A 23,682-nucleotide genomic window follows, 5' to 3' on the forward strand; every position below is an offset into this window, starting at 1 on the left:
CATTATTTGTGTTCTTTCTGGTTTTTTGATGTAGGCACTTAGAACTATAAACTTCCCTCTAAGGACTGCTTTCAGCTTGTCCTAGAGGTTTTGTTGTGTTGAATTGTCCTTTTCATTTAGGTCCAGGAATACTTTTATTTCTTTCTTAATTTCTCTTTTGACCCATTCATCATTCAGGAATGTGTTGTTTAATCTCCATGTGCTCATGTGGTGATTACGGCTTCCTCCAGTGTTGATTTTAAGCTTTATTGCATTGTGTCTGATAGAATGCATGGAATTATTTCAATATTTTTGTATTTTTTGAGATTTGTTTTGTGTCCCAGGATATGGTCGATTTTGGAGAAGTTTCCATAGGGTACTGAGTAGAAAGTATGTCCTTTGGTGCTTGGGTGGAATACTCGGTAGATGTCTGTTAAGTCCATTTGATATATGGTATTGTTTAATTCAGATGTCTCTCTGTTAATTCTCTTCCCTGTTGACCTATCTAATGGAGACAGTGGGGTATTGAAATCCCCTACTATGTGTGAGTTGGGATTAATCTGGGTCTTAAAGTCCTGTAGTATTGTTTTTATGAAGTTGGGTACACCAGAGTTTGGTGAATATATGTTCATGATTGTAATATCTTCTTGATTTATTGTTCCTTTGATCAGAATGAAGTGGCCCTCTTTATTTCTTCTGATTAGTTTTAAAGTCTATTTTGTCAGATATTAGATTTGCTACACCTGCTTTTTTCTTAGTACCATTTGCTTGGTATATTTTTTTCTATCCTTTCACTTTAAGATAGTGTATTTCCTTGACCGTGAGATGGGTTTCTTGCAGACTACAAAAAGATGGGTTTTGTTTCTTAACCCATTCACCTAGTCTGTGTCTTTTGACTGGGGAATTCAGTCTGTTAATATTTAAAGTTATTAATGAAAGATGAGTATTGCATCCTGTCATTTTTATTTCTATTTACATTTGTGATGTAGCTGTTCTTTTCCACAGTTATACCTTCATTGACTTTCTTTCCACAAACTCTTGGGTATAGTCATTCCTTTCTTCAGGTCTTTGTATTGCTTCCCAAACTCTCTGAAGGGCTGGTTTTGTGGGAATGAATTTTTTCAGCCTATTTATGTCATGGAAGATTTTTCTTTCCCCTTCAACTGTAATAGACATTTTGGCTGGGTATGGTAGTCTGTGTTGGCATCTTTGGTCATTTCAAATTGGGAATACTTTGGTCCAGGCTCTTCTGGCTTTCACAGTTTGTACTGAAAAGTCAGCTGTAATCCTAATGGGTTTTCCTTTATATGTGACTTGTTTCTCTTTTGCAGCTTTCAGTACTGTCTCTTTGTTTTTGTACATTTAGTGTTTTTACTATGATGGAGAGTTTCTTTTCTGGTCCTGTCTGGTGTTCTATAAGCTTCTTGTAATTGTATGGGCATGTCTTTCCTTAATTTTGGGAAATTTTCTTACAGGATTCTGTTGAAGATCTAGTCCATGCCATTATCTTGGGATTCTTCTCCTTCTTGTAAGCCTATGATTTGTAACTTTGGTCTTTTTATGGTGTCACATAATTCCTGCATATTCCATTCTTGTGATTTCCTAAATTTTTCATAGTCTTTGCTTGAGTGGTCTAGTTTGTCCACTTTATCTTCCAGTCTTGATACTCTGTTTTCCATTTCATTCATCCTATTGGTGAGGCTTTCTCCTGTTGTTTCTAATTGGCTTACTGAGTGTCTCACTTCCTTCTTCATTTCAGCCTGAGTATTCTTCAATATTTCTAGATTTTTTTCTGAATTCTTTCAGAAGTTTATCCCTCTCCTCATTCAGGTCTTTGATTTCTTTTTGTGTTCTTTAAATTCACTGAATTCTTTTATTATGTTTATAATTGTTCTTTTGAGTTCCATGTTCTGCATTATCTCTAGGGGGTTCTCATTGTACTCCTCTAGAGGACTATTGGTATTTGGTGGGGATATGTTATTTTGGTTTTTCATGTTATTATTTTTTCTTTGTGATTTTGACATGTGGATTTCTTTTGTAGTTTCTGATTCTTGTGTGAGACTCAAGCCTTCAAGTTTGGGTCTGCTTCTTTTTGTAAGCTTTATGTGTCTTTGTGGTTTACTTTTTTGAGCACGAAAAGTGGTTCGTCTAAGCTTCTGGTTCTCTCTTTTGATTTTACAGTGGAGTGGCCAAATTGCTTTTGTCTTTAGGAGTCCCCACAGAGGCCCAAGTCAGATGAGGATCAGATGCTCTCAGCCTTTCTCCTAAGGTCTGGATCCCTCCAGGAAAGATGTTGTCCTCAGGAATTTGGGGGTTGGACTGGCCTGGGAGCAGGGCCCAGGAAAGATGCTGGTCTAGGGCAGCTGGTGGCCATGCCACTCAGAGATGCAAAGGGAGATGTGGGCAAGAAGAGACCCCAAATGTTCCTGGGGACTGCAGGGAGGAACTGGGTTGGTCTGGATGCAAAGGATCAGGAAGCAGTGAGGTCAGCCCCAGTGTCCAGGAAAGAGGCTGGTCTAGGGCAGCTGGTGGCCATGCCACTCAGAGATGCAAAGGGAGATGTGGGCAAGAAGAGACCCCAAATGTTCCTGGGGACTGCAGGGAGGAACTGGGTTGGTCTGGATGCAAAGGATCAGGAAGCAGTGAGGTCAGCCCCAGTGTCCAGGAAAGAGGCTGGTCTAGGGCAGCTGGTGGCCATGCCACTCAGAGATGCAAAGGGAGATGTGGGCAAGAAGAGACCCCAAATGTTCCTGGGGACTGCAGGGAGGAACTGGGTTGGTCTGTATGCAAAGGATCAGGAAGCAGTGAGGTCAGCCCCAGTGTCCAGGAAAGAGGCTGGCAGGTTGTGCAGCCCAGGGAAGCAGAGGGAGGTGATGGCAGGATCAGGCCCTGGGGGCTCCCGAAGAGAGTCTGGAAGGTTGTACAGCCCAGGGAAGCAGAAGGCGTGAGGGTAGGACGAGGCCCAGAAGGCTCCTGGGGACCCAAGAAGGCACTGGGTTGGTCTGGATGCAAAGGATCAGGAAGCAGTGGTGGTTCCCCTGGTGTCTGATATGCCACGACAAGGAATGGGACAGGACCCAGGCTAGCAGGAGAGATGGGCAGGGGAGATGGGAATGTGAATGAAACTGGGGGAGTCAAGGTGCAGAGGATGCAGAGAGCAGCCTCAGAAATAAGATATTTTCTAGCAGTGATAAACAGAACAAAGCAACAGGCTGTGCTACTGAGCAGAGTTGGGAACCTGATTGGAAAGGGTGGCTAGGGAAGGCTATCTGGGTGTATGTAGCCTATTCTGTTAGTCCTAAGTGATAGGAAGAGGCCCAGCATGTGAACAGCCATAGGAAAAAGTCTTAGCAGAGGAAACAGGAAGGTGTGGATGCAGAAAGCATCATGTGTTTGCAGAACAGAAGGCAAGTCAGCACAGCTGTCTTGAGCAGATGTGAGCTCAGGATGAGAAGATGATGAGGGAAATGGGCTACGTCATGAAAGACCTTCCAGGACAAGTGAGGGCCGGGCTTCATGTTTTAGGTGAAATGGGAAGCTTTGGAGAGTTTCTACCATGAAAATGATTTAATCTGTCTTTTACTGATAATGGATTGTAAAAGAGGCACTTTCCAGGACTATTGGGGTAACCAAAGCCAGAAATGAAGGTAACTTGCACTACAATGGTGGTGGTGGAGATGGAAGAAAATGGAGATTTTAGGATAGAATTTGGCAATGGTATTAACAGAATGCTAGTAATAGATGGGAACAGATAAAATGAATGAAGGATGGATGACTCCTTGGTTCTTGGTGAGAGTCACTGGATAAATGATGGTGTCACTTGCAAAAATGAGGTAGGAACTTAGTATAAGAGACAAAAAATCTCTTTTGGATATTTTAAGATTAAATTGTCTGTCAGAAATGTCAAATGGTCCATTAGATATGCCTATGATTTATGATGATGGTGATGGACATTTTATGGGCAATGCGGATATGTCCTAGTTTGCTTTCTGTTCTATAAAAACCACCATGACCAACAGCAATTTAAGGAAGAAAAGAGTTTATGCACTTCCAGAGCATAATCCATAATTGTTGAAATCAAGGCAGGAAATCAAGCAGGAACTGAAGCGTAAAACACGGAAAAATGCTGCTTACTGGCTTGCTAACTGGCTCATACTCAGCTAGTTTTCTTATACAGTTCAGGCCCATCTGCCTAGGGATGGTGCTGCCCACAGTGGACTGGGTCCTCTCATATCAACCATCAATCAAGACAATCTGTCACAGACATGGCCACAGGTCAAGCTGATTGAGATTATTCTTGAGACTCCCTCTTCCCAGGTGTGTCAGGTTGATAATAAAAACTAACTAGAACAGGATGCCACTGCCATCCTAGACAAAAACAGTTTCTGGAGAGTGTCTACAAAGGCTCAAATAGAATGGCTTCCAGGGAGAATGTGATGTGATTATTTGTGGCCCCAAGTAGAGATAGCTTTTTCTACTTTAACTGTGGAATGGAGTAGGGCTCATAGTGGAATAGGGTAAACACTGGGAGAGATGGAGTTAAGAAGGATTTATCTTCAATTTCTTCAATATTGGAAATTCTAACATGCTTGTGCACTGGGAGCATACAGTAGAAAGGGAGAGAAAAAATGATTCTGCAGAATGAAGGAGGGTAATTGCAGAAGGTAAATATTTGAGAATTCTGGATGAGATAGGATCTGAGGGTGTTGGTCTTTGATTGAGGAGGGACAATTCTTTCACTGAAACAGGAGGATGGGAAGAATATAAACATCCAGGCAGATAGCTTAGCAAATGTAAAGATTGAGGATGAAGGAGTTTTGATCTGTTTGTTTCTACTTTTTTTGTACAGTGGGTTATCATGCTATGAGCTGAGAGGCAGTGGAGAGAGGAATAAAATAGGTACCTTGGAGAGGGAGCATTTGGAAAAGAATTTATTATGACAATAAAGTAAATGCTCCAAATAGCACCGAGTGCTCAGTATGGTATGACTCAAAAGTGAATAATTTTCTTCCATTATAATCAGATGATTCAGTGCAGGCAGAGAGTAGGCAGGAAATTGGAGTCACCTATTTTTAAGCTAGTAAAACAACTTTTTGCTTTTCTTGTGAGTTTGAGTCTTTGGGTGTTAGTTGCTCCCAAGGAAAGGTTATTTTAAAGTTCAGCAATACCTAAAGATCCACTATGTGATTCTTGAATTGGAAGGAAAATGATCAAAGAATCACAGGAGGCAGCACATAACCACACCTCACCATTTACTAAATCCTTGCTAGACAGATGTATTGGGAGGCAATTAGAAGGGGTGGAAATGATTGCCTCACCCTCAAGAAGCTTATACTGAGAATGTAAGAAGTATTATTCCTACTCAGCTGTTTCATATCCAAGTGTTGAAAGTTTTATTTATTATTTGGTCTTTTTTGGGACAGGGTCTCATTGTAGTCCCAACTGGCCTGGAACTCACTATGTAGACCAGGTTGGCCTTGAACTCACAGAGATCTGCCTGCCTCTGCTTCTTGAGTGCTGGGACTAAAGGCATGTGCCACCACCGCCCAGCTTGTGTGAAAAATTTAAAACTGATTTATCAATGAAATGACCTTTGATAATTTACAAAAGGAGAGTTTATTTCTAAGCCTGCAGAAAATGGTCAGTATATGCAGAAAGTGTTAAGTGTGTGCCAGTGGCTAAAGACCAAGGGGAACACAGAAATTTCTTAAAATATTATTTTATTTTATATATTTTATTTTATTATTTTATGTGTATAAGTGTTTTGCCTGTATGTATACAAGTGCATCCATGAGTGTAATGCCTGAAGGCCAGAAGAGGGCATTGAATTCCCTGGAACTGGAGTTATGGGAACCCAACCCAGGTCCTCTGCAAGAGAATCCAGTGCTCTTAATCACTGAGCCATCTCTGTAGTTCCAAGAACACAGGAAGTTTGAAAGGACATTGTAGAATGGTTCCTTTGCTGGAAGAGTTCCGGTAATTGTTTTAGAAGGTCTGTGAGGTACAGCACATTACACACGAAGCTTTATAATGGATGTTAGAATGGTAGCTATGGAGCAGGCTTCTTGGACATGAATCCTGGATTTATAATATATTGTTCAGGGTAACAGTAGGTAAATGTCTAGTTTGTAGGGGGCATCCTTAGCATGGTGCATAGCAGCATGGCATAAATACTAAAAAAAAAAAAAACATTCATGATAACAATTAGCTGGCATTTAAAATTTCCAGTCAAGATGGAGAGAGGCTTCTCAGAACCCTCCAATGGTTCAAATTTTGTTAAGAATAAAATTTCAAATCCTTGCATGGAGCTATAAAGTCCTTTTCCTACTGCTCCCCCACCAACCCTCTCTTGCTACCTTTCAGTTTACTCATCTTTCTCCAACCACAGGAGTTATTCTGCAAACATGGAAGCCATGCTCCCACCTTAGACCCCTGGCTGTGGCTGGTCTTTATACCTGTAATGCTCTTTCCCTAGAACTTCATTGTTGACTTGTCCTTTACCTCCTCTGGTCATTGTTTAGATGGAATCTACTGAGTGGGGCCTTCTATCCACCATCCTCTTTAAAACAGAAGAATTTTCACCCCCCCCATGACATTCTACCTACTCCCTGCCTCCTTTTTCCATAGGAATTGCAGCCACCTTGCATACAATATCTGCTCTCCCACTGTATATGTTACACACGCTGGGATTCTGTCTTTCTTTTCTGTTGCTGTGATAAAATACTCTGATAAAAGCAACTTGATGGGAGGAAAGAGTTTATTTCAGTTCACAGCTCAAGGTTATAGTCCCTCACTGTGGGGAATTCACCATGGCAGGAGTTTGAGGCAGCTGGTCAAACTGATCCCTTGTCAACTTGATACACAAACACATCACTATTAAACCATAACCTTTCCAATTCTTATCCCCAAGATATGATGTTAATATCACACCATAAGACAGTACAACCTTAAAGGACCCACAGTCCTTCAAAAATCCAAACACTTAAAAGTCCATTAGTCTCTCTTAAAAATCTCTTAACTGGGAGCTCCTGTAAAATCCCAAACAAGTACTGTCTTATTTCAAAGGGAAGAACCAGGCACACCTAAGCAAAACCAAAGTCCAACAAAGTAGCTCGAGGCTGGACATCTGGGATTCACTCACGACCTTCTGGCCTTCAAAGGGTTCTGGCAGCCCCACCTCTCTGATTCTGCCGTCCACAGCACACACAGCTTGTCTCGAAGACACAGGCTGGCTCCATTTCACACCTGTTGCTGCCCTTGGTGGTTGTCCCATGGTCCTGGCCTCTCCAAAAAGCTGGGATCTCCACTGAAACTGAGGCTGCACACTAACCAATGGCATCTTTTTGCCTCTTGGGGTGCAAAGCCTCAGATTCTCTCCATGACCCCTTCAATCCTGGGGTCTTCACTGCAACTGAAGCTGCACCTTCACCTATGGCCTTTCCCGGCCTCTCAGAGTGTCAAGCCTCAGCTGCTCTCTGTGACCCCTTCAGATTTTCAACATCAGAACCATGCAGGAGACTCTTACACATTACCAAGTCCTGCTTCCAGCTAGAGATGGAGGCTTGGGTCCCCTCTTGACCACAGCTTCTGTGTATGGACCCTGAGGAAATGCTTCCCAGAGGATTTCACCATGGTGATGCTGGTCTCTTGTTACTTACAGCTGATTTTTCAGCCCCAGCTAACCAGCATCAATTGTCCCAGTAAAGCAAATGTTATACTTCAGGTTCTGGTCTCTTCTTAATCACAGCTGATTCTTCAGCCCCAGCCAACCAGAACCCATAGATTCTAAATTCAAAATATCACACAAACAGCCCTGATAGTCTCTGCTTGGAGTAGTCTCTGTAATGGAGCCAGGCCTGCATTGTTCACAACTCTTTCGGCATAACTGTTCCAAGCTCCACAGCAACAAACTCTGAGAACTCAGTGGTTTTTTCAGCTCAAAGTTCTGAATGGCTCCACAATCCTCCTAAAAACACCAAGGTCAGGTCTGTCACAGCAGTACCCCACTCTCGGTACCAATTTCTGTCCTAGTTTGTTTCTCCATTGCTGTGACAAAACACTCTGACCACTACCAACTTGGGGAGGAAAGGGCTTATTTGTCTTACATCTCCTGGGTCACAGTTCATCAGGGCACCCAAGGTAGGAACTCAGGGCAGGAACCTGGAGGCAGGAGCTGAAGCACAGGCCATGGAGGAACAATGCTTACTGGCTTGCTTCCCTGGTCCCTGCTCAGCCTGCTTTCTTATGCAACACAGGCCCACCTGCCCAGGAGTGGCACCACCCACAGTGGGCTAGGCCCTCCTAGATCACTCAACAATCAAGAAGATGCCCTACGGACATGGCCACAGACCAGTCCCATGGAGGAAATTTCCCAATTGAGGCTCCCTCAATCCAAGCATGTCAAGTTGACACTAAAGCTGTCCAGCATGCTACCCTATGGTAGGTCCTGTGCTTGGAACCAGCAGACTCTAGCAAGAAAGACTGAAATTTTTAAACAAGTTATGTTCAAATTCTCTTTGTCTGTCTCTGTCTCTCTCATGCTGTGTGTGTGTGTGTGTATGTGTGTGTATGTGCGTGCGTGTGCACACGTGTTCAGCACATGGATGAAATGATGTGCATGTGGAGGTCAGAGGACAATCTTGGGTGTCAGCCCTCATCTTCCACCTTGTTTGAGGTAGGGTCTCTTATTCACTGCTGTGTTTACTAGGCTAGTTGTCCCATGGGCTTCCTGGGATTCTCCTGTCTCCATTGTGCCTGGCTTTACATGGATTCTGGGAATTTGAACTTAGGTCCTCATGCTTACATGGCAAGCGCTTTACCCATTGAGCCCCTATATGTGTTATTTTGTAAGTCATGTTATTTTCTACAAATGTGGGCTCTTTCTCCAGAGCCCTGAGTTTGAAACTCATGCCTTTGCCACATTGGGGGGGGGGCTCTACTTCTGATGTTCATAATCTCTTGGAGGTAAATACTAGGGGAATTTAGTGTCTAACCTCTCTTCTCATCCCCTTTACCATTTCCTAGTTGCTCAGAAAGACTGCAGATTTTCATGGATGGTGGCAGACAGATGGTACTGGTTCTGTTGGCCTCCACCAATACATCTCATCTTGATGGTGACAAACCAAGTTGATCTTCATCTGCTGAGGTTTTGGCCTATCTGGTTTCTTCTTTCAGGGCCCAGGTGTTTGCAAAGCTCCTGGACTGACTAAGCTGGAGAAATCTTTTCCAAACACTTGTCATTGCTTCTCTCATGTCACTACTGGGTACGCCACAGGTGGGGGACCTGGCAACTGGGGTCCTACCTCTGCCGTTACTCTGGAAGCCACCTTTGCTCATGAGCTCTGCTGCTTCCCTGGATGTCCCATTGAACATCAGACTTATGACAGATGTGTGTTGTTACCTTGGGCCTCTCTCAAGGAAGTGAGACTCCAAAGTCAGTGTTGTGCTATTCACCTGGCTATTCACACACATCTTATTTCTTGGTTTATGTGGATTTTAGAAACTGTTGCTATTTGAATTATTTTCAAATACCCTTCCTATTCAACAACTTATACTCCACAAATAATTACTGTAAAGAAAGTTTTTGTTAGAAAAAGTGTCTTTTTTTATCTGTCCAAAAATAAAACCAAACCAAACTAAAACAAAACAAAAACCTGGCATTTTTTATTTGCCACCAGGAGAAGTTGTATCTGGTGGTGGTGGTGGTGGTGGTGGTGGTTAAGACCTGTAACTGAAGACCCCACTGAATGCTGGCTCTGTCCCTGGCTATCTCTGTGACCTTGGGGAGTAGGTTAACCTCTCTGCGCCTGTCTTCGTTTGTAAAATGGCAGCAATAATACTTATTTTACAGGGCTTTTTTGAGTACTAAATGAGTTGATACATATGCTTAGAACACTCTCTGGCAGAGTCGTGGGAGCGACAGTTAGGAACACAATTAATAGCTACTGGAAGTTGGGCTGGTGGTTGTAGGCCGTGTACACTGCTTGTAGCAGTGCACGGTAGAAACATGACTGCACATGAGCCTTGACCTTGGCAATTTTACCTGGTTCACTGCCGCCACTTTCTTTTACCCCCTCAGAGGTATTTAGGCTCTTGGATGCTGAAAGGAGAACGGAGTCAACTTCATCTGCTTCCTCAAGATGCTTTTCTGGAACAGAACCGAGCACAGCTTTTGGAGAGGAGCTGGAAGGTGGCCTGGGAAGGTGGGGAAGTAAGGCACGCAGATTCGGGTCTCCCACTCCCTCGGCGGCCACTGGAGGGCGCGCTGGCGCCATGTAGAGGCGTGGACGCTGCAAGTGAGGTTGCAGGCCCTAGGTGGGCGCTGGGAGGCAGCCTGAGCCTGGGATGTGTGGCCGGTCAAGAAAATCAGCACTCCAGACCCACCGGGAAACCCGGAGGCTTAGAGGTGAAGGAGGTCGGGCGTCTCTCCTTTACTGTCCACTCCCCGCAGCTCCCCTCGAGGGACAGCTGCCTGGACCGCTTTTACCGGCGCTCATTTCTGCTGCTTAAGATCTCTGTACCAACTGCCTTGCCCCACGCATTCCGCTCTGAGGCTTCACGCCAAGGCATTCCGTTGCCTAGTAACAGAGTGGTCAGGAGGCCGCGCCCACGCCAACTCTTCCTGGAGCAGGTACTAGTGGACGTGATGGCTTTCGTTTATCAAAGTACACCAATTTCCTGTGCGCTTGATAAACGGATGTTGCGCTGGGAGCCAGAGGATGTTTACCTGACTGGTTGGCATGCGTGAAAATCGTTGTTCCAATCAGGAAGTGGCGATCCTTAAGTAAAAGTTTTACATGAATACATATTTATTTGCAAAATCAGCTATTTCACAAAGAATAGAAAACCATCGGGAATTCAAATTTAAATCATAATAATTAGGAATTGACAGTCACTATGATATAATAATTTGCTGTATAATTAAATTATATAGATCTTATTTTCATGGAAGGAAACATGATTTCATGGTTTCTTTTTTTTTTTTTTTAAGACTATTCTTAGACCCTTGAATGGGATTTTTTAATTGTTATTATTTACTTAGTTTTAGGTGTATTAGTGTTTTTCTGCATGTGTGCAGTGTCTGATGAAGCCAGAAGAGGGCGTCGGATACTTAGGAACTGGAATTTCTGGCAGTTGTTACCATGTGGGTGCTGGGAGCTGAACCCAGGTCCTCTGCAAGAGCAGGAAGTACTCATAACTGCTGAGCCATCTTTCCAGTCTTCTATGCCGTTTCCTAAAGCAGTGGTCCCTAGAAGAGTCGACAGTCTTTGTGTGTGTGGTGTAGCATTGTGGAGTGTTTTAATAAATTTTAATCTTTAAACTCTAATATGTCTGTTAAACTACTACTCTAAATAAATTGAATAATTTCTGTAATATATTTTATGTAATGTTGTGCACTTCTATTTGCGATATGGTAACCATGACATATTTTGTAATAACTCTAATTCCTGTACAGTGTTTGTGGATGATGATGGCAAATGAATATTGGTTATTATACAGAAATTATCTGAGGATTTACATGAGGTGACTTGGTCACAACAGGTTGTACAGAATATAAAAATCAAATGATAGGTGCTTTCAATATCTAACTCAAACGTATAGTGTACTAACTTCAACAGAAGCTTGCTTTAAGATACCTCTTAATTCATCTCTCAGAAAGGCGGTCCTCTGGTAAGGGGAGTTTATTTTAAAAGATTTGCATTTGTTATTTATTTATTTATTTATTTATTTATTTATTTATTTGTTTGTTTGTTTATTATTGTGTGCGTGCGAGCAAGTGTGGCGGTCAGAGGACAACTTGTCCATTGTCATTTTCTCCTTTCACCATGTGGATCCTGGTGATTGAACTCAAGTTCCCAGACTTGGTGACAAGTACCTTTATTTGCCAAATCATCTTGCTGGTCAATAGTTTGTTTTAGGTGTTAGCTTTTGATTTTCAAACTTGTTCTCTTTTGAAAACTAAACAAAATGTTTTCAATGAGAACAAAAATCATTTGTCACAAAACAATCGTGATTAATACATAAAAAGCCAATCTTTAAAGCCAATAAAGTTATAATAAATTTAGAAAATGTTTTAAATCATTAAGATGTCAATGCTCTGAGTGGCATCCCCTCAGAGGCAGCCCCTTAGTTAAGGGCCTCATGGAAACAGTTGCAAATGGCAATCCTGTTATCTGGTGTTATTTTGTCTCTAAAACAATGGGGATGGGTGGTGGATACAGTTGTTTGGAGGTGCTCATACTTGTGAAATACGCAGTCTTAGTTTGATTACTCAAGGTCACTTGACACCCTTATCACCCATCACAAGCTACACTTGACACTCCCTCCACTCTGAGCTTAGTGAATAAGGTGACCTAGTGACTTGGCCTCTCTGAGTAGCAGTTTACCAATCTGCATAGCAGGAACATTGCTAGGACTAGTGAAATCCCATTAAAGGTCCTCCTCCAACAAGCAGAGCAGTGACACAAAACAGTGGAATGGGTTCTCTTCAAGCAGGTACAGCAGTTACCCGGGAGGCTGCCACCTCCTGAAGTAACGATGACTCTATTGGTATACATTATAGAGAGTTGGGTTCCCTACCATCTCTTATCCCATTCCTCTTTCCTCTTTTTCACCAAGGAAAAGAATACTTCAAATTTAGGGTGCAACTTTCCATGCATTTTTATACCTTTTATTATTATTATATGTATATGGATGAAATAGTGTAGATGATTGATATTGTGTGTTTTAAAAATTGTGTAAAATATAGGACTTGGAGCAATGGAGCTGGAATTGACCTGGAAGCTATCTCCCTGAAGGCTAGCTCTCATAGTTTTGGAAAATACTATGCAAGCTGCTAAGGGAGAACATTAATCAATAGTCCAACCCAGCTTTAAGGCCTAATAACCATAACAATGACCAGCACAGCAAACTATATTGGGGCAATAGTGGTACTTTTATCTTGGGGGTAATCAACAACTACCTAATTGGACTTAAAGTCCACTCAATAGGCGGGAACTTATATGTGATTCTGTAAACATAGTCAAATACACATGGCTAGAGTGGTCAGAGGTCTTAGAGGAAACCCTAAGGCTGTCACATCCCTAGACAAATATAATTTCTTACTATGTGCAAAATATGGATCCTTATATTTACAGACAAGTATCCTGGTCACCACTCATCAAAGAAGCTTCTTTTGAAGCAGATGGAGATTATTACAGGGTTCCACAACTGGTCACACAAAGAGAGTGTCTGTAAATTGCCCAATCCTAAGTGACACATCTACAATGCAACCTCTATATCTAAGGCTCTTGGAACATAGTGGAACAAGGGGTAGAGAGAATGCTAATGCATGTCTCAACTTTCATCAACAAAGCTCCTTCATGCACCAGAGGACCATGGACACAAAAGGACACAAATGGCCAAAGTGTAGAGAATAAGAATCTGCAGAGTGTGAGTCCTCGGACAGGACTCTTGTATTAAATTTCACCCACCCATGGCTCAGGGACCATTGCTGAAGAAAGGACAGAAAGAGTGTAAGAGCCAGGGAGGAAGTGCATGACCATATGGAAATAGAGTCTTACAGGTTCCTGGGACCTTGCTTGTATGAACTCACAGCAATGCTGACTGTTCTGGTTTGTTCTTCATAGCTATGACAAAATACTCTGACCAATACCAACTTGGGGAGGAAAGCATTTATTTGTCTTACATCTCCCAGGTCGCAGTTCATCAGGGAGCCCAAGGTAGGAACTCAGTCAGGAACCTGGAAGCAGGAGCTGGAGCACAGTCAACGGAGGAATGCTGCTTACTGGCTTGCTCCCCTGGCCCCTGCTCAGCCTGCTTTCTTATGCAACACAGGCCCACCTGCCCAGGAGTGGCACCACCCACAGTGGGCTGGGCCCTCCCACATCACTCATCAAGAAAATGCCCCTCAGACATGGCCACAGGCCAGTCCAATAGAGGCAATCCCCCAACTGAGGCTCCTTCAACCCAGGTGTGTCAAGTTGACACTAAAGCCATCTAGCACACTGACAGTATGACCCATGCAAACAGAAGCAGACACAAGACTTAGGAAAACTCAAGCAGACAAAAACCCAGCATAGAACTGTGGAAATGGGCAGCAGGCCCCAATCTTAGCCAAAGAACTGTTGGGAAGCTGATTACTGCTGGTAAGGAAGAGCTGATCTTCAAGGGAGTGTCTCTAGATAGGCTGACTAGCCCCCAGTGGATGAATTGCGCTGAGGGACATCTCGGTACACTAAGACCACAACACAAATAACAGAATGGATGAAATCCAGTAGAGGGACTATGAGAGGGTGCCAGTGGAGAAGGGGTATAAAGGTGATTAAGATGTTGTATATGAAATACACAAAAATTCAATAAAAATGTTGGGCGTGGTGGCACACACTTTTAATCCCAGCACCTGGGAGGCAGAGGCAGGTGGATCTCTGTGAGTTCAAGGCCAGCCTGGTCTACATAGTGAGTTCCAGGACAGCTGGGGATTCAGGAAGACCCTGCCTCAAAAAGATCAATATATATATATATTCAAAAAGATGGAAAAAATTGTGTAAATACTATCATAATTTGTGTTTATCCTATAACCTTCTCTTTTTCATTAACATTTAAAAATTCTATTTGCATTTAAAAATTCAATATATAATTCAGTTGGGCTTTACATATCTTTCAGGTAATTTAATGTATTTATGTTTTATATTTCCATTTTTTAAAAATCTGAAAAATGGGCTGGTGGGATTGCTCAGTGGGTAAAAGCACTTGCATAAGCCCAAAGACTTGAGTTTGATCCTCTGAAACTATGTGAAGTTGGAAGGAGAGAAACTACTCTATAAAGCTGACCTTCACAATGCTCTGTAGCATGCACACACCCATATATATGCACTACACACACACCACTACATCTGTTAATAAAGTTTAAAAAGAATTCTGAAGTGTTCATCAACATACAATAAAGATAGGAAAACTTACAGTACATACCTCCTTTTCTCCTGAAGTGTGTGTGTGTGTGTGTGTGTGTGTGTGTGTGTGTGTCTGTTTGTGTGTGGTATATGCATGTGTATGTATTTGTGTGTGTGTACTGGTGCATATGCATTTGTGTGTACATGCATGTGGAGGCCAGAGATCTATGTTGTGTATCTCCCTGAACTGATCTTTACCTTATTTAAAAAAAACTATTATTTTTATTTTATGTGTATGAGTGTATTGCCTGCATGTATGTAAGTGCACCCATGTTGTGTAATTCCCATGGAGATCAGAAGAGGGTGAAGGATTGCCCTAGAACTGTAGGTAGAGATGGTTGTTAACTGCCATGTGGGTGCTGGAAACTGAACCCAGGTCCTTTTCAAGAGCTCACTGCTGGGCGATCTCTTGAGCCCCTCCGTCTTAGGTTTTTGAGACAGAGTCTTTTACTAAACCTGGAGCTCACTAGACTGGCATGTTAGTGAACCTCATATCCTCCTGTTTCCACTCCTGATGTAGTGGGGTTACAGTGAGTGCTGGACAGCTTTAGTTGTCAACCTGACATATTTGGGTAGAGGGAGCCTCAATTGGGGAATTTCCTTCATTGGACTGGCCTGTGGCCATGTCTGTGGGGTGTTTTCTTGATTGTTAAGTGATGTGGGAGGGCCCATCCCACTGTAGGCAGTGCCACCCCTGGGCAGGTGGTCCTGTATTGTGTAAGAAAGTAGGTGGAGCATGGGTCAAGGGTGCGGTCACTGCCAGCAGTGTCCGCTCCTCCATTCTCACGGGTGCCACTCCTTTGTTCTCATGGGCGTCGAGGCTGCTTCTCCGCTTGCCCTGGGCTGAGGCCACTCTTCTGCTCACCTGGTGCCACCTTCTGTCATTGCTGCTTCTGCCCAGTCCTGGACCCCAGGTATGGTGAGGAGACTGTGTCAGTGGAGCCACATTCAGACACAGGAGACCAGGTTCAGTGACACAGGTCTTGTTTACTGGAGGAAGGCACAAGCTTATATAGGGGTAGTGGTCCAATCATAGTATAGCAAGTAGGATACCTTATTAGCATAACAGACTTAGAGTCCTTTTAGCATAACATACTTAACATCTTATCACAGAATAGCAGGTAGGATGCTTCATTAGCATACTGGATTACAGAGCCTGGATTCTTGGAAACCACATGACCCTGACTGTTGCAATATCTAAGTGTTGCAATTTTGGATTCCAAGGGTGGTGATTAGGGAGTGGCGAGCTCTAGGCATCAGTCTCATGATCTGCCAGTGGGAGCAAATGTCACAAGGGTTCCTTGTGGCTCCAGTGGTCTGGCGTTGCCTCCAGCCTGCTGTATGGCTGTCAATAAGACTTTCACTCTAGGCTCAAGCCTGTCTCCCACACAGGGGGGCAAGTCAGTAAACAACATTCCTCCATGGTCTATGCTTCAGCTTTTGCCTCCAGGTTGCTGCCCTGAGTTCCTACTTTGGGCTCCCTCAGTGATGAACTGTGACCTGGGAGACATAAACCCTTTCTTCCCCAAGTTGGTACTGGTCAGAGTGTTTTGTCAGAGAAATTGAAGGACAACCAGAACACAGTGTGCTTCTGAACCTGGCTTCATACATGGATGTTGAGCATCAAACTCAGGTCCTCATACTTGTGTGGCAAGATTTTTTACCAATTGAGCCCACTTTCTATTAAAATAGAGTGGATTGCTGACATCTCTCCTGAAGACTCTGGTGTGTCACTTACAAGAATACTGAAAAGAAGCACAGTACAGTCATTAGCATCCAGAGATGAGCACTGATACATTGCCACCTTCCAATATTGAAGTTCTACCAATAATATCTTGGGTAACCAAAGTCCCAGCCTAAGAGCTTGTATTACATTTATTTATAATGATATGTCAGCTTCATATATTTCATTCTGTACAGTTTGGTTTTTCTTTGACTTCTGTGATTTTAATACTTTGAAACATTTTAGGCCAATTACTCTGTAAATGTTTTGTGTCTTTTGTGGATGTTTTCTAGTCATTAGGTTCAGACCATGCATCCTTGTCAGGATGTCAGAGGGCTGTTTGTCCTCATTGTGTTCTATCAGGTGGCACAAAATTATGATCTGTCCTATCAGTGTGATGTTCATTTGATGACTTACTAAGCATCTCCACTGTAAAGATACTTAACTTTTCTTCTTTTTAAATGAATAAATATTTTGTGATAAAATACTTTGATTTATATAAGCATCTCATTCCTCATAAGCTTTCAATTTATTTATTTATTTATTATTTATTTATTTTTGTCTTTTTGAGACAGGGTCTCCCTGTAGCCCCAGCTGGTCTGGAACTCACTATGTAGACCAAGCTGGCCTTGAACTCATAGAGATCTGCCTGCCTCTGCCTCCTAAGTGCTGGGATTAAAGAAGTGCACCACCATGCCCAGCTTTCAATTTGTTCATTTATTTATAATCATCTGTATAGATCAGTATTTCCTCTGTTACTCATTATATCATAACACACTATATTTTGTTGCTAACATGATTTATATTATTGCTTTAATTGCCCTAATCTGGTCAGTGACAGTTTCTCTACTAATGTTTGATCCCCTTTGATATGTCTCCTTTGTTACCAAAGCATCTCTTAATTTTCTTGACACAAATCCCAGCATCCTCTTATATTTTTTCCTGATTTTGCGCTCAGATCAGCCATTTCTCCAAGGAGTCTTAGTTTCTTTAAGAGGGAAACAGTGTTTAGGAGCCAGGTTGTGAGTGCTCAGGGGCCATGCTGTTACTGGAGTGTAACTGTCCATGGGCCACCTTGTTGGACAGTTAGGAAAGGCCTGTGTTTTCATGTTAAACAAACACAGGCTGTGTTAGTTGAATGCTTTTTTTTTGTTTCTTTTTTTTGAGACAGGGTCTCCTTGTAGCCCCAGCTGTCCTGGAACTCACTATGTAGACCAGGCTGGCCTTGAACTCACAAAGATCCGCCTGCCTCTGCCTACCAAGTGCGGGATTAAAGGCGTGCACCATAAAGTTAATAATTAACTTATTTTTATTTTATGTATATGAGTGTTATGCCTGCATGTATGTAAGTGCATCTGTGCTGTGCAGTGCCCATGGAAGACAGAAAAGTGCATCAGATCCCCTGGAACTGGAATTATGGATGGTTGCTAGCTGCCATGTGGATGTTGGGATTTGAACCCAGGCTTTCTGCAAGAACTTCCAGTGCTTTCAACTGCTGAGCCATCTCTCCAGCCTGGTGTTAGTTGCATGTTAAGCACATACAGGCTTTGTGTTACTGCAACCAAATACCTGGTAGAAGCAACTTGAGGGAGATAAAGTTTATTCTGGGTCGTGGTTTGAAGGGACTCAGATTCTGCTTGATTGGCTCTCTGTGCTTGGGCAGAACAGCATGGCAGTGGGATTCTGAGGTAGATCATACTTCATTGAAATTTTGCAAATGAATAGAGGAGGCATAAACACACTTGATGAGTTAAAGTTTCCTCTTTCTTGGTATGTATCACATTTCATTTGTACTACCTTCTCCATTCTGTGGGACTATTTCTACTTCACCGAGTGTCAGATCACATAGACCGTAAATGTCTTGTTAGGATAGTCTTTCATTGGCCAGCTGTGTATTTTGGTCAGTCCCCTAACTGTTCTGACAGTTGTGAGGTTCATTGCTATGGGATGGAATTACACGGCCAATTCTTTAAAAGCTGTGAGTCACACTACTTCAAAATCTTCAAATTTGCTTTTCAGAAAAATCTTCTCTCACCTGTTGATTAACAGATGCAGTTTCAAGAATTTGGAACAAACTCAAGAGCATTGCACAAAAACAAGCTAGTCAAATCTATTCTTAGCAACTCATTACCAGAGTGAAATACTTCTGAGTTTTTCAACTTCATAAGATCTTTTTTTAAACCTGGGATCACAGGACTGTCATTAATCATGGATATAGTATGAAGTACTATGAGACTCATAATCTCATCCTGGACTATACCAAATACAACTATTTCTAAGGTTTGTGTTTTGATCATAGAAAGGAACCTTATGATAGGTACTTAGAAAGTCTTGGGTGAGCTATAGATGAACCTTTTGTAGTTCAAGGCTTGATCTAAATGGAAATACCTCTCCATCCAGCCTTCATTAAGTCACCATTGGTGTTAATTTCAACCATATTCCATCTATTTGAGGGAAAGACCTCCAAAACTCATAAGAATAGTAACCAGCTTTGGCTTTTGAAAGCTGAGCACTGTTTTTAAGAGGAGAAGGAAGAGAGTGGGGCTGAGAAAGTCTAGTGGATCTGGCTATAGGAGGTTTCATTTGCTAAGGAGATAGATAAACACTAAGATAACAGGGAGGAGCAGGTGTTAGAGAAAGAGATTCTTTTTGTTTATGATAAGTGAGGTACTTGAGTATGTTTGTACCTTAGTATGTAGGCTAAGAATAAGAACCACAGACAAAGAGAGATTAAGTAAAAAAAACGGAGCTGGAGAGAGGCTTGAGGTACAGAGTAGCAGGTACGAGGTGGAGCAGGAGGTTAGAGAATAAGCAGTTTCTTTGAATGTGTGAAGCCTCCACCATTTGGCAAGATGCAGAAGCACCACGCTTTCTCTGTAAGGAGGTACTCAGGGCATATTCTGTCGGTCACATTTTCTGTGGGTGAGGAGGTGCTGGTCAGTGTAAGTATACGTGAAGGCAGCTGACTGTAGTCTCCTGTAAGCTTAGGAGCCTTTCATTCCATTCCAGCTCCTGAGTCCTCTTCTTGGTGCTAAACTTTTTGGTTTTTAGACATGGAACTGCCCTGCCCCAGGTTCCTCTGTTACATACTAGTGAAAATAGCATTAATGCATGCTTCCAATGGACCTGACACATTTAAAATAACAAGTCCATGTGCCTTATTTGACTTTTATTGTGAGCCATGGCATGAGTCAGAGGTGATATCTGGCAACATGGAACAGAGAGAAACTTGTAATTTGAACTAAAAAGCTGGCTACATTGGCAATACCCCTTCGTTAAATGGAATGGCTATCCCGGTAAGTACTGATGAAGGCAATGCCAGGTGTAAATCATGATGGAACTAGTAGAGGTCTTCAACATCACTTAGCCTATCTCCCCCATTCCGCAGATGAGGAAGTTGAGGCCAGTGGCAGAGAGGCAATTAGAATTCAAGTGTTAGTCAGAGCTCTTTCCCTGACCATCTTATTCACATCATTACTTCATACAGTTGCTTGATATCAATGTTATTAGACAAAAGTTTTTCCTAGTACACACAGAGGTAATTATTTTTATCATAAAGAGAACAAGCAGGGATTTCCAGTTCACTATATATATTCCAAAAGAAAGGAAGAACTTTAGTGATGAATTCACAGGCTTGATATTTCCAAACCATATTACTTATTATTTTTTTGTAAATTTTTTATAGAATTTTTGTATTTCATACAGAATACCTTAATCATCTTTATACTCCATTCCTCTCCCCCACTGGATTTCATGCATTCTGTCATTTATGTTAAGGCCTATGAAGTCACATTAATGTCCCCAGACACTAACTCAGTGCAAGTTCATCCACTGAAGTCTAGTCAATTTAAAGTCCCTCCCTTTAAGAAGATCAGCTCTTGGTCACTTAATCAGCTGCCAATAGTTCTTTGGCTAAGACTGGGGCCTGTTGCCCATTTCCACAGTTTAATGCTGGGTTTGTCTGAGTTTGCATGGGTCTTGTACATGCTGACACCATTGCTGTAGATTCATGTGATCAGGTCCCAGGAGCCTGTAGGACTCTATTTCCATATGGTCATTTACCTCCTCCCTGGCTCTTATAATCTTCCTGCCACCTTTTCTGCAATGAGCCTGGGAAGGGTGACAGAACCCCACTCTGCAGATGCTTATTCCCTATGCTTTGGCCATTTATGTCCTTTTGTGCTCATGGCCCTCTGTTGCATGAGGGAGCTTTGTTGATGAGAGTTGAGAGATGCATTAGCATTCTCTCTACCCCTTTTTCTACTGTGTTTCATGAGCCTTCGATGTAGAGGTTGCATTGTAGATGTGTCACTTAGGGTTGGGCAATTTACAGACGATCTCTGTGTGTGACCAGTTGTGGAACTCTGTAATAATCTCCATCTGTTTCAAAAGAAGCTTCTTTGATGAGTGGTGACCAGGATACTTGTCTGTAAATATAAGGATCCATATTTTGCACATAGTAATAAATTATATTTGTGTAGGGATGTGATAGCCTTACGTTTTTTTTCTCTAAGATTGCTGAACTCTCTAGCCATGTGTATTTGACTATGCTTACAGCATCAGACATCAAGTTCCCTCCTATTGAGTGAGATTTAAGTCAAATTAGGTAGTTGTTAATTACCCCCAAGATAAAGTGCCACTATTGGATGCACAGTCCCTGGCTTCCTGGTGCCAGCATCTTTCTTCGGTAAGACCAGCAGCACCCACCATGCCTTGACTCCCCCAGCCTCATTCACCCACCCAGCTCCCCTGCTCTGCCTCTCCTCCTAGCCTGGGTACTGGCCCATTTCTTGACTTGGCTCCCCAGACACCTGGGCTGACCTCTTGACCCATAGTCCCCACTGCTTCCTGATCCTTTGCATCCAGACCAACCCAGTTCCTCCCTGCTGTCCCTCTGGGCCTGATCCAACCCCCAGCTGCCTTTGCTTCCCTGGGCAGCTCAGCCACCAGCTTCCTGGTGCTAGTATCTTTTGTGGGTACTAGCAGTGGGTCCTGTGTTGCCCACATCGCCTTGAATCCTCCAGCCTCATTCACCCTCCCAACTCCCCTGACCTGTCTCTCCATCTAGCCTGGGTACTGGCCCATTTCTTGTCTTGGTGCCCCAGACCCCTGGACTGACCTCTTGGCCCAGAATCCCCACTGTTTTCTGACCCTTTGCATCCAGACCAACCCAATTCCTCCCAGTAGTCCCCAAGACATTTCCCACCCCTACCTCCCTAAAGCCCGAGAAGTAAACCACAAAGGCACATAAAGTTTACAAAAAGAAGCAGACCTAAACTCAACAAAGGAAGGCTTGAGTCTCACACAAGAATCAGAAACTACAAAAGAAATCCACATGTCAACGTCATAGAGAAAAAATAATAACATGAAAAACCAAAATAATATATCCCCACCAAGTACCAATAGTCCTCTAGAGGAGTACAATGAGAACCCCCTAGAGATAACACAGGACATGGAACACAAAAGAACAATTATAAACATGATAAAAGATTTCAGTGAATTTAAAGAACACATAAATAAATCAAAGAACTGAAAGAAGATAGGGATAAACTTCTGAATGAATTCAGAAAAGAGTTAGAAATATTGAAGAATACCCAGACTCAAATGAAGAAGGATGTGAAACAGTAAGTCAATGAGAAATGACAGAATAAAGCCTCACCAATGGGATGAATGACATGGAAAACAGATTATCAAGACTGGAAGATAAAGTGTACCAATTAGACCACTCAAGCAAAGATTATGAAAAATTTAAGAAAACACAAGAATGGAATATGCAGGAAATGTGTGACACCATTGAAAGACCAAACCTATGAATCATAGGCATATAGGAAGGAGAAGAATCTCAAGATAATGGTATGGACCAGATCTTCAACAGGATTGTAGAAGAAAAATTCCCCAAATTAAAGAAAGACATGCCCATACATGTAGAAAAAGCATATAGAACACCAAATAGGCAGGACCAGAAAAGAAACTTTCCATGGCACATCATAGTAAAAGCATTAAACATACAGAACAAAGAGACAATACTGAAAGCTGCAAAAGAAAAACAAGTCACATGTAAGGGAAAACCCATCAGGATTACAGCTGAGTTTTCAGTGCAAACTATGAAAGCCAGAAGAGCCTGTACTAAAGTATTCCCAGTTTTAAATGACCACAGATGCCAACTCAGATTATTTTACTGAGCCAAAATGTCTATTATAGTCAAAGGGGAAAGAAAAATCTTCCATGATGTAAACAGACCAGCCCTTCAGAGAGTTCTGGAAGCAATACAAAGATCTGAAGAAAGGAATGACTATACCCAAGGGGTTACAGAAAGAAACTCAGTGAAGGTATAACTGTGGAAATGCATAGCTATACCAAGAATGTGAACAGGAAAAAATGACAGGATTGAATACACATCTTTCATTAATAACTAAATATCAGTGGACTGAACACCTCAGTCAAAAGACACAGACTAGTTGAATGAATTAAGGCACAAAACCCACCTTTTTGTTGTCACCAAGAAACTCATCTCACTTTCAAGGACAGGCACTAACTTAAGGTGAAAGGATGGAAAAAAATATACCAAGTGAATGGTACTAAGGAAAAAACAGGCGTTGCAATTCTAATATCTGACAAAATAAACTTTAAAATAAAACTAATCAGAAGAGGAGGCCCACTTCATTCTGATCAAAGGAACAATAAACCAAGGAGATATTACAATCATGAACATATATTCACCAAACTTTGGTGTACCCAACTTCATAAAATAATACTACAGAACTTTAAGACCCAGATTAACCCCAACTCATTAACAGTAGGGGACTTCAATATCCCACTGTCTCCATTAGCTAGGTCAACAGGACAGAGAGTTAACAGAGAGACATCTGAATTAAACAATACCATATATCAAATGGACTTAACAGACATCTACCGAGTATTCCACCCAAACACCAAAGGTCATACATTCTACTCAGCACCCCATGGAACCTTCTCCAAAACTGACCATACTGGGGCACAAAACAAACTTCAACAAATACAAAAAGATTG

At 42.3% G+C, this 23,682-nt stretch overlaps 1 protein-coding gene across 1 annotated transcript in view; it reads right to left on the reverse strand.

The window, feature by feature from the left end:
* The window catches only part of Ccdc110 (coiled-coil domain containing 110), a 70,822-nt gene extending 60,569 nt beyond the window's left edge, over positions 1-10,253 (reverse strand). Inside the window, 1 exon segment of the mRNA XM_008853613.1 lies at positions 10,022-10,253. Within this exon segment, the coding sequence (XP_008851835.1) occupies positions 10,022-10,253 (232 nt within the window).
* Between the last annotated feature and the right edge of the window lie 13,429 nt (positions 10,254-23,682).

Source organism: Nannospalax galili, unplaced genomic scaffold (assembly GCF_000622305.1).
Source record: "Nannospalax galili isolate Female #2095 unplaced genomic scaffold, S.galili_v1.0 scaffold46, whole genome shotgun sequence".
Lineage (NCBI taxonomy): Eukaryota > Metazoa > Chordata > Mammalia > Rodentia > Spalacidae > Nannospalax > Nannospalax galili.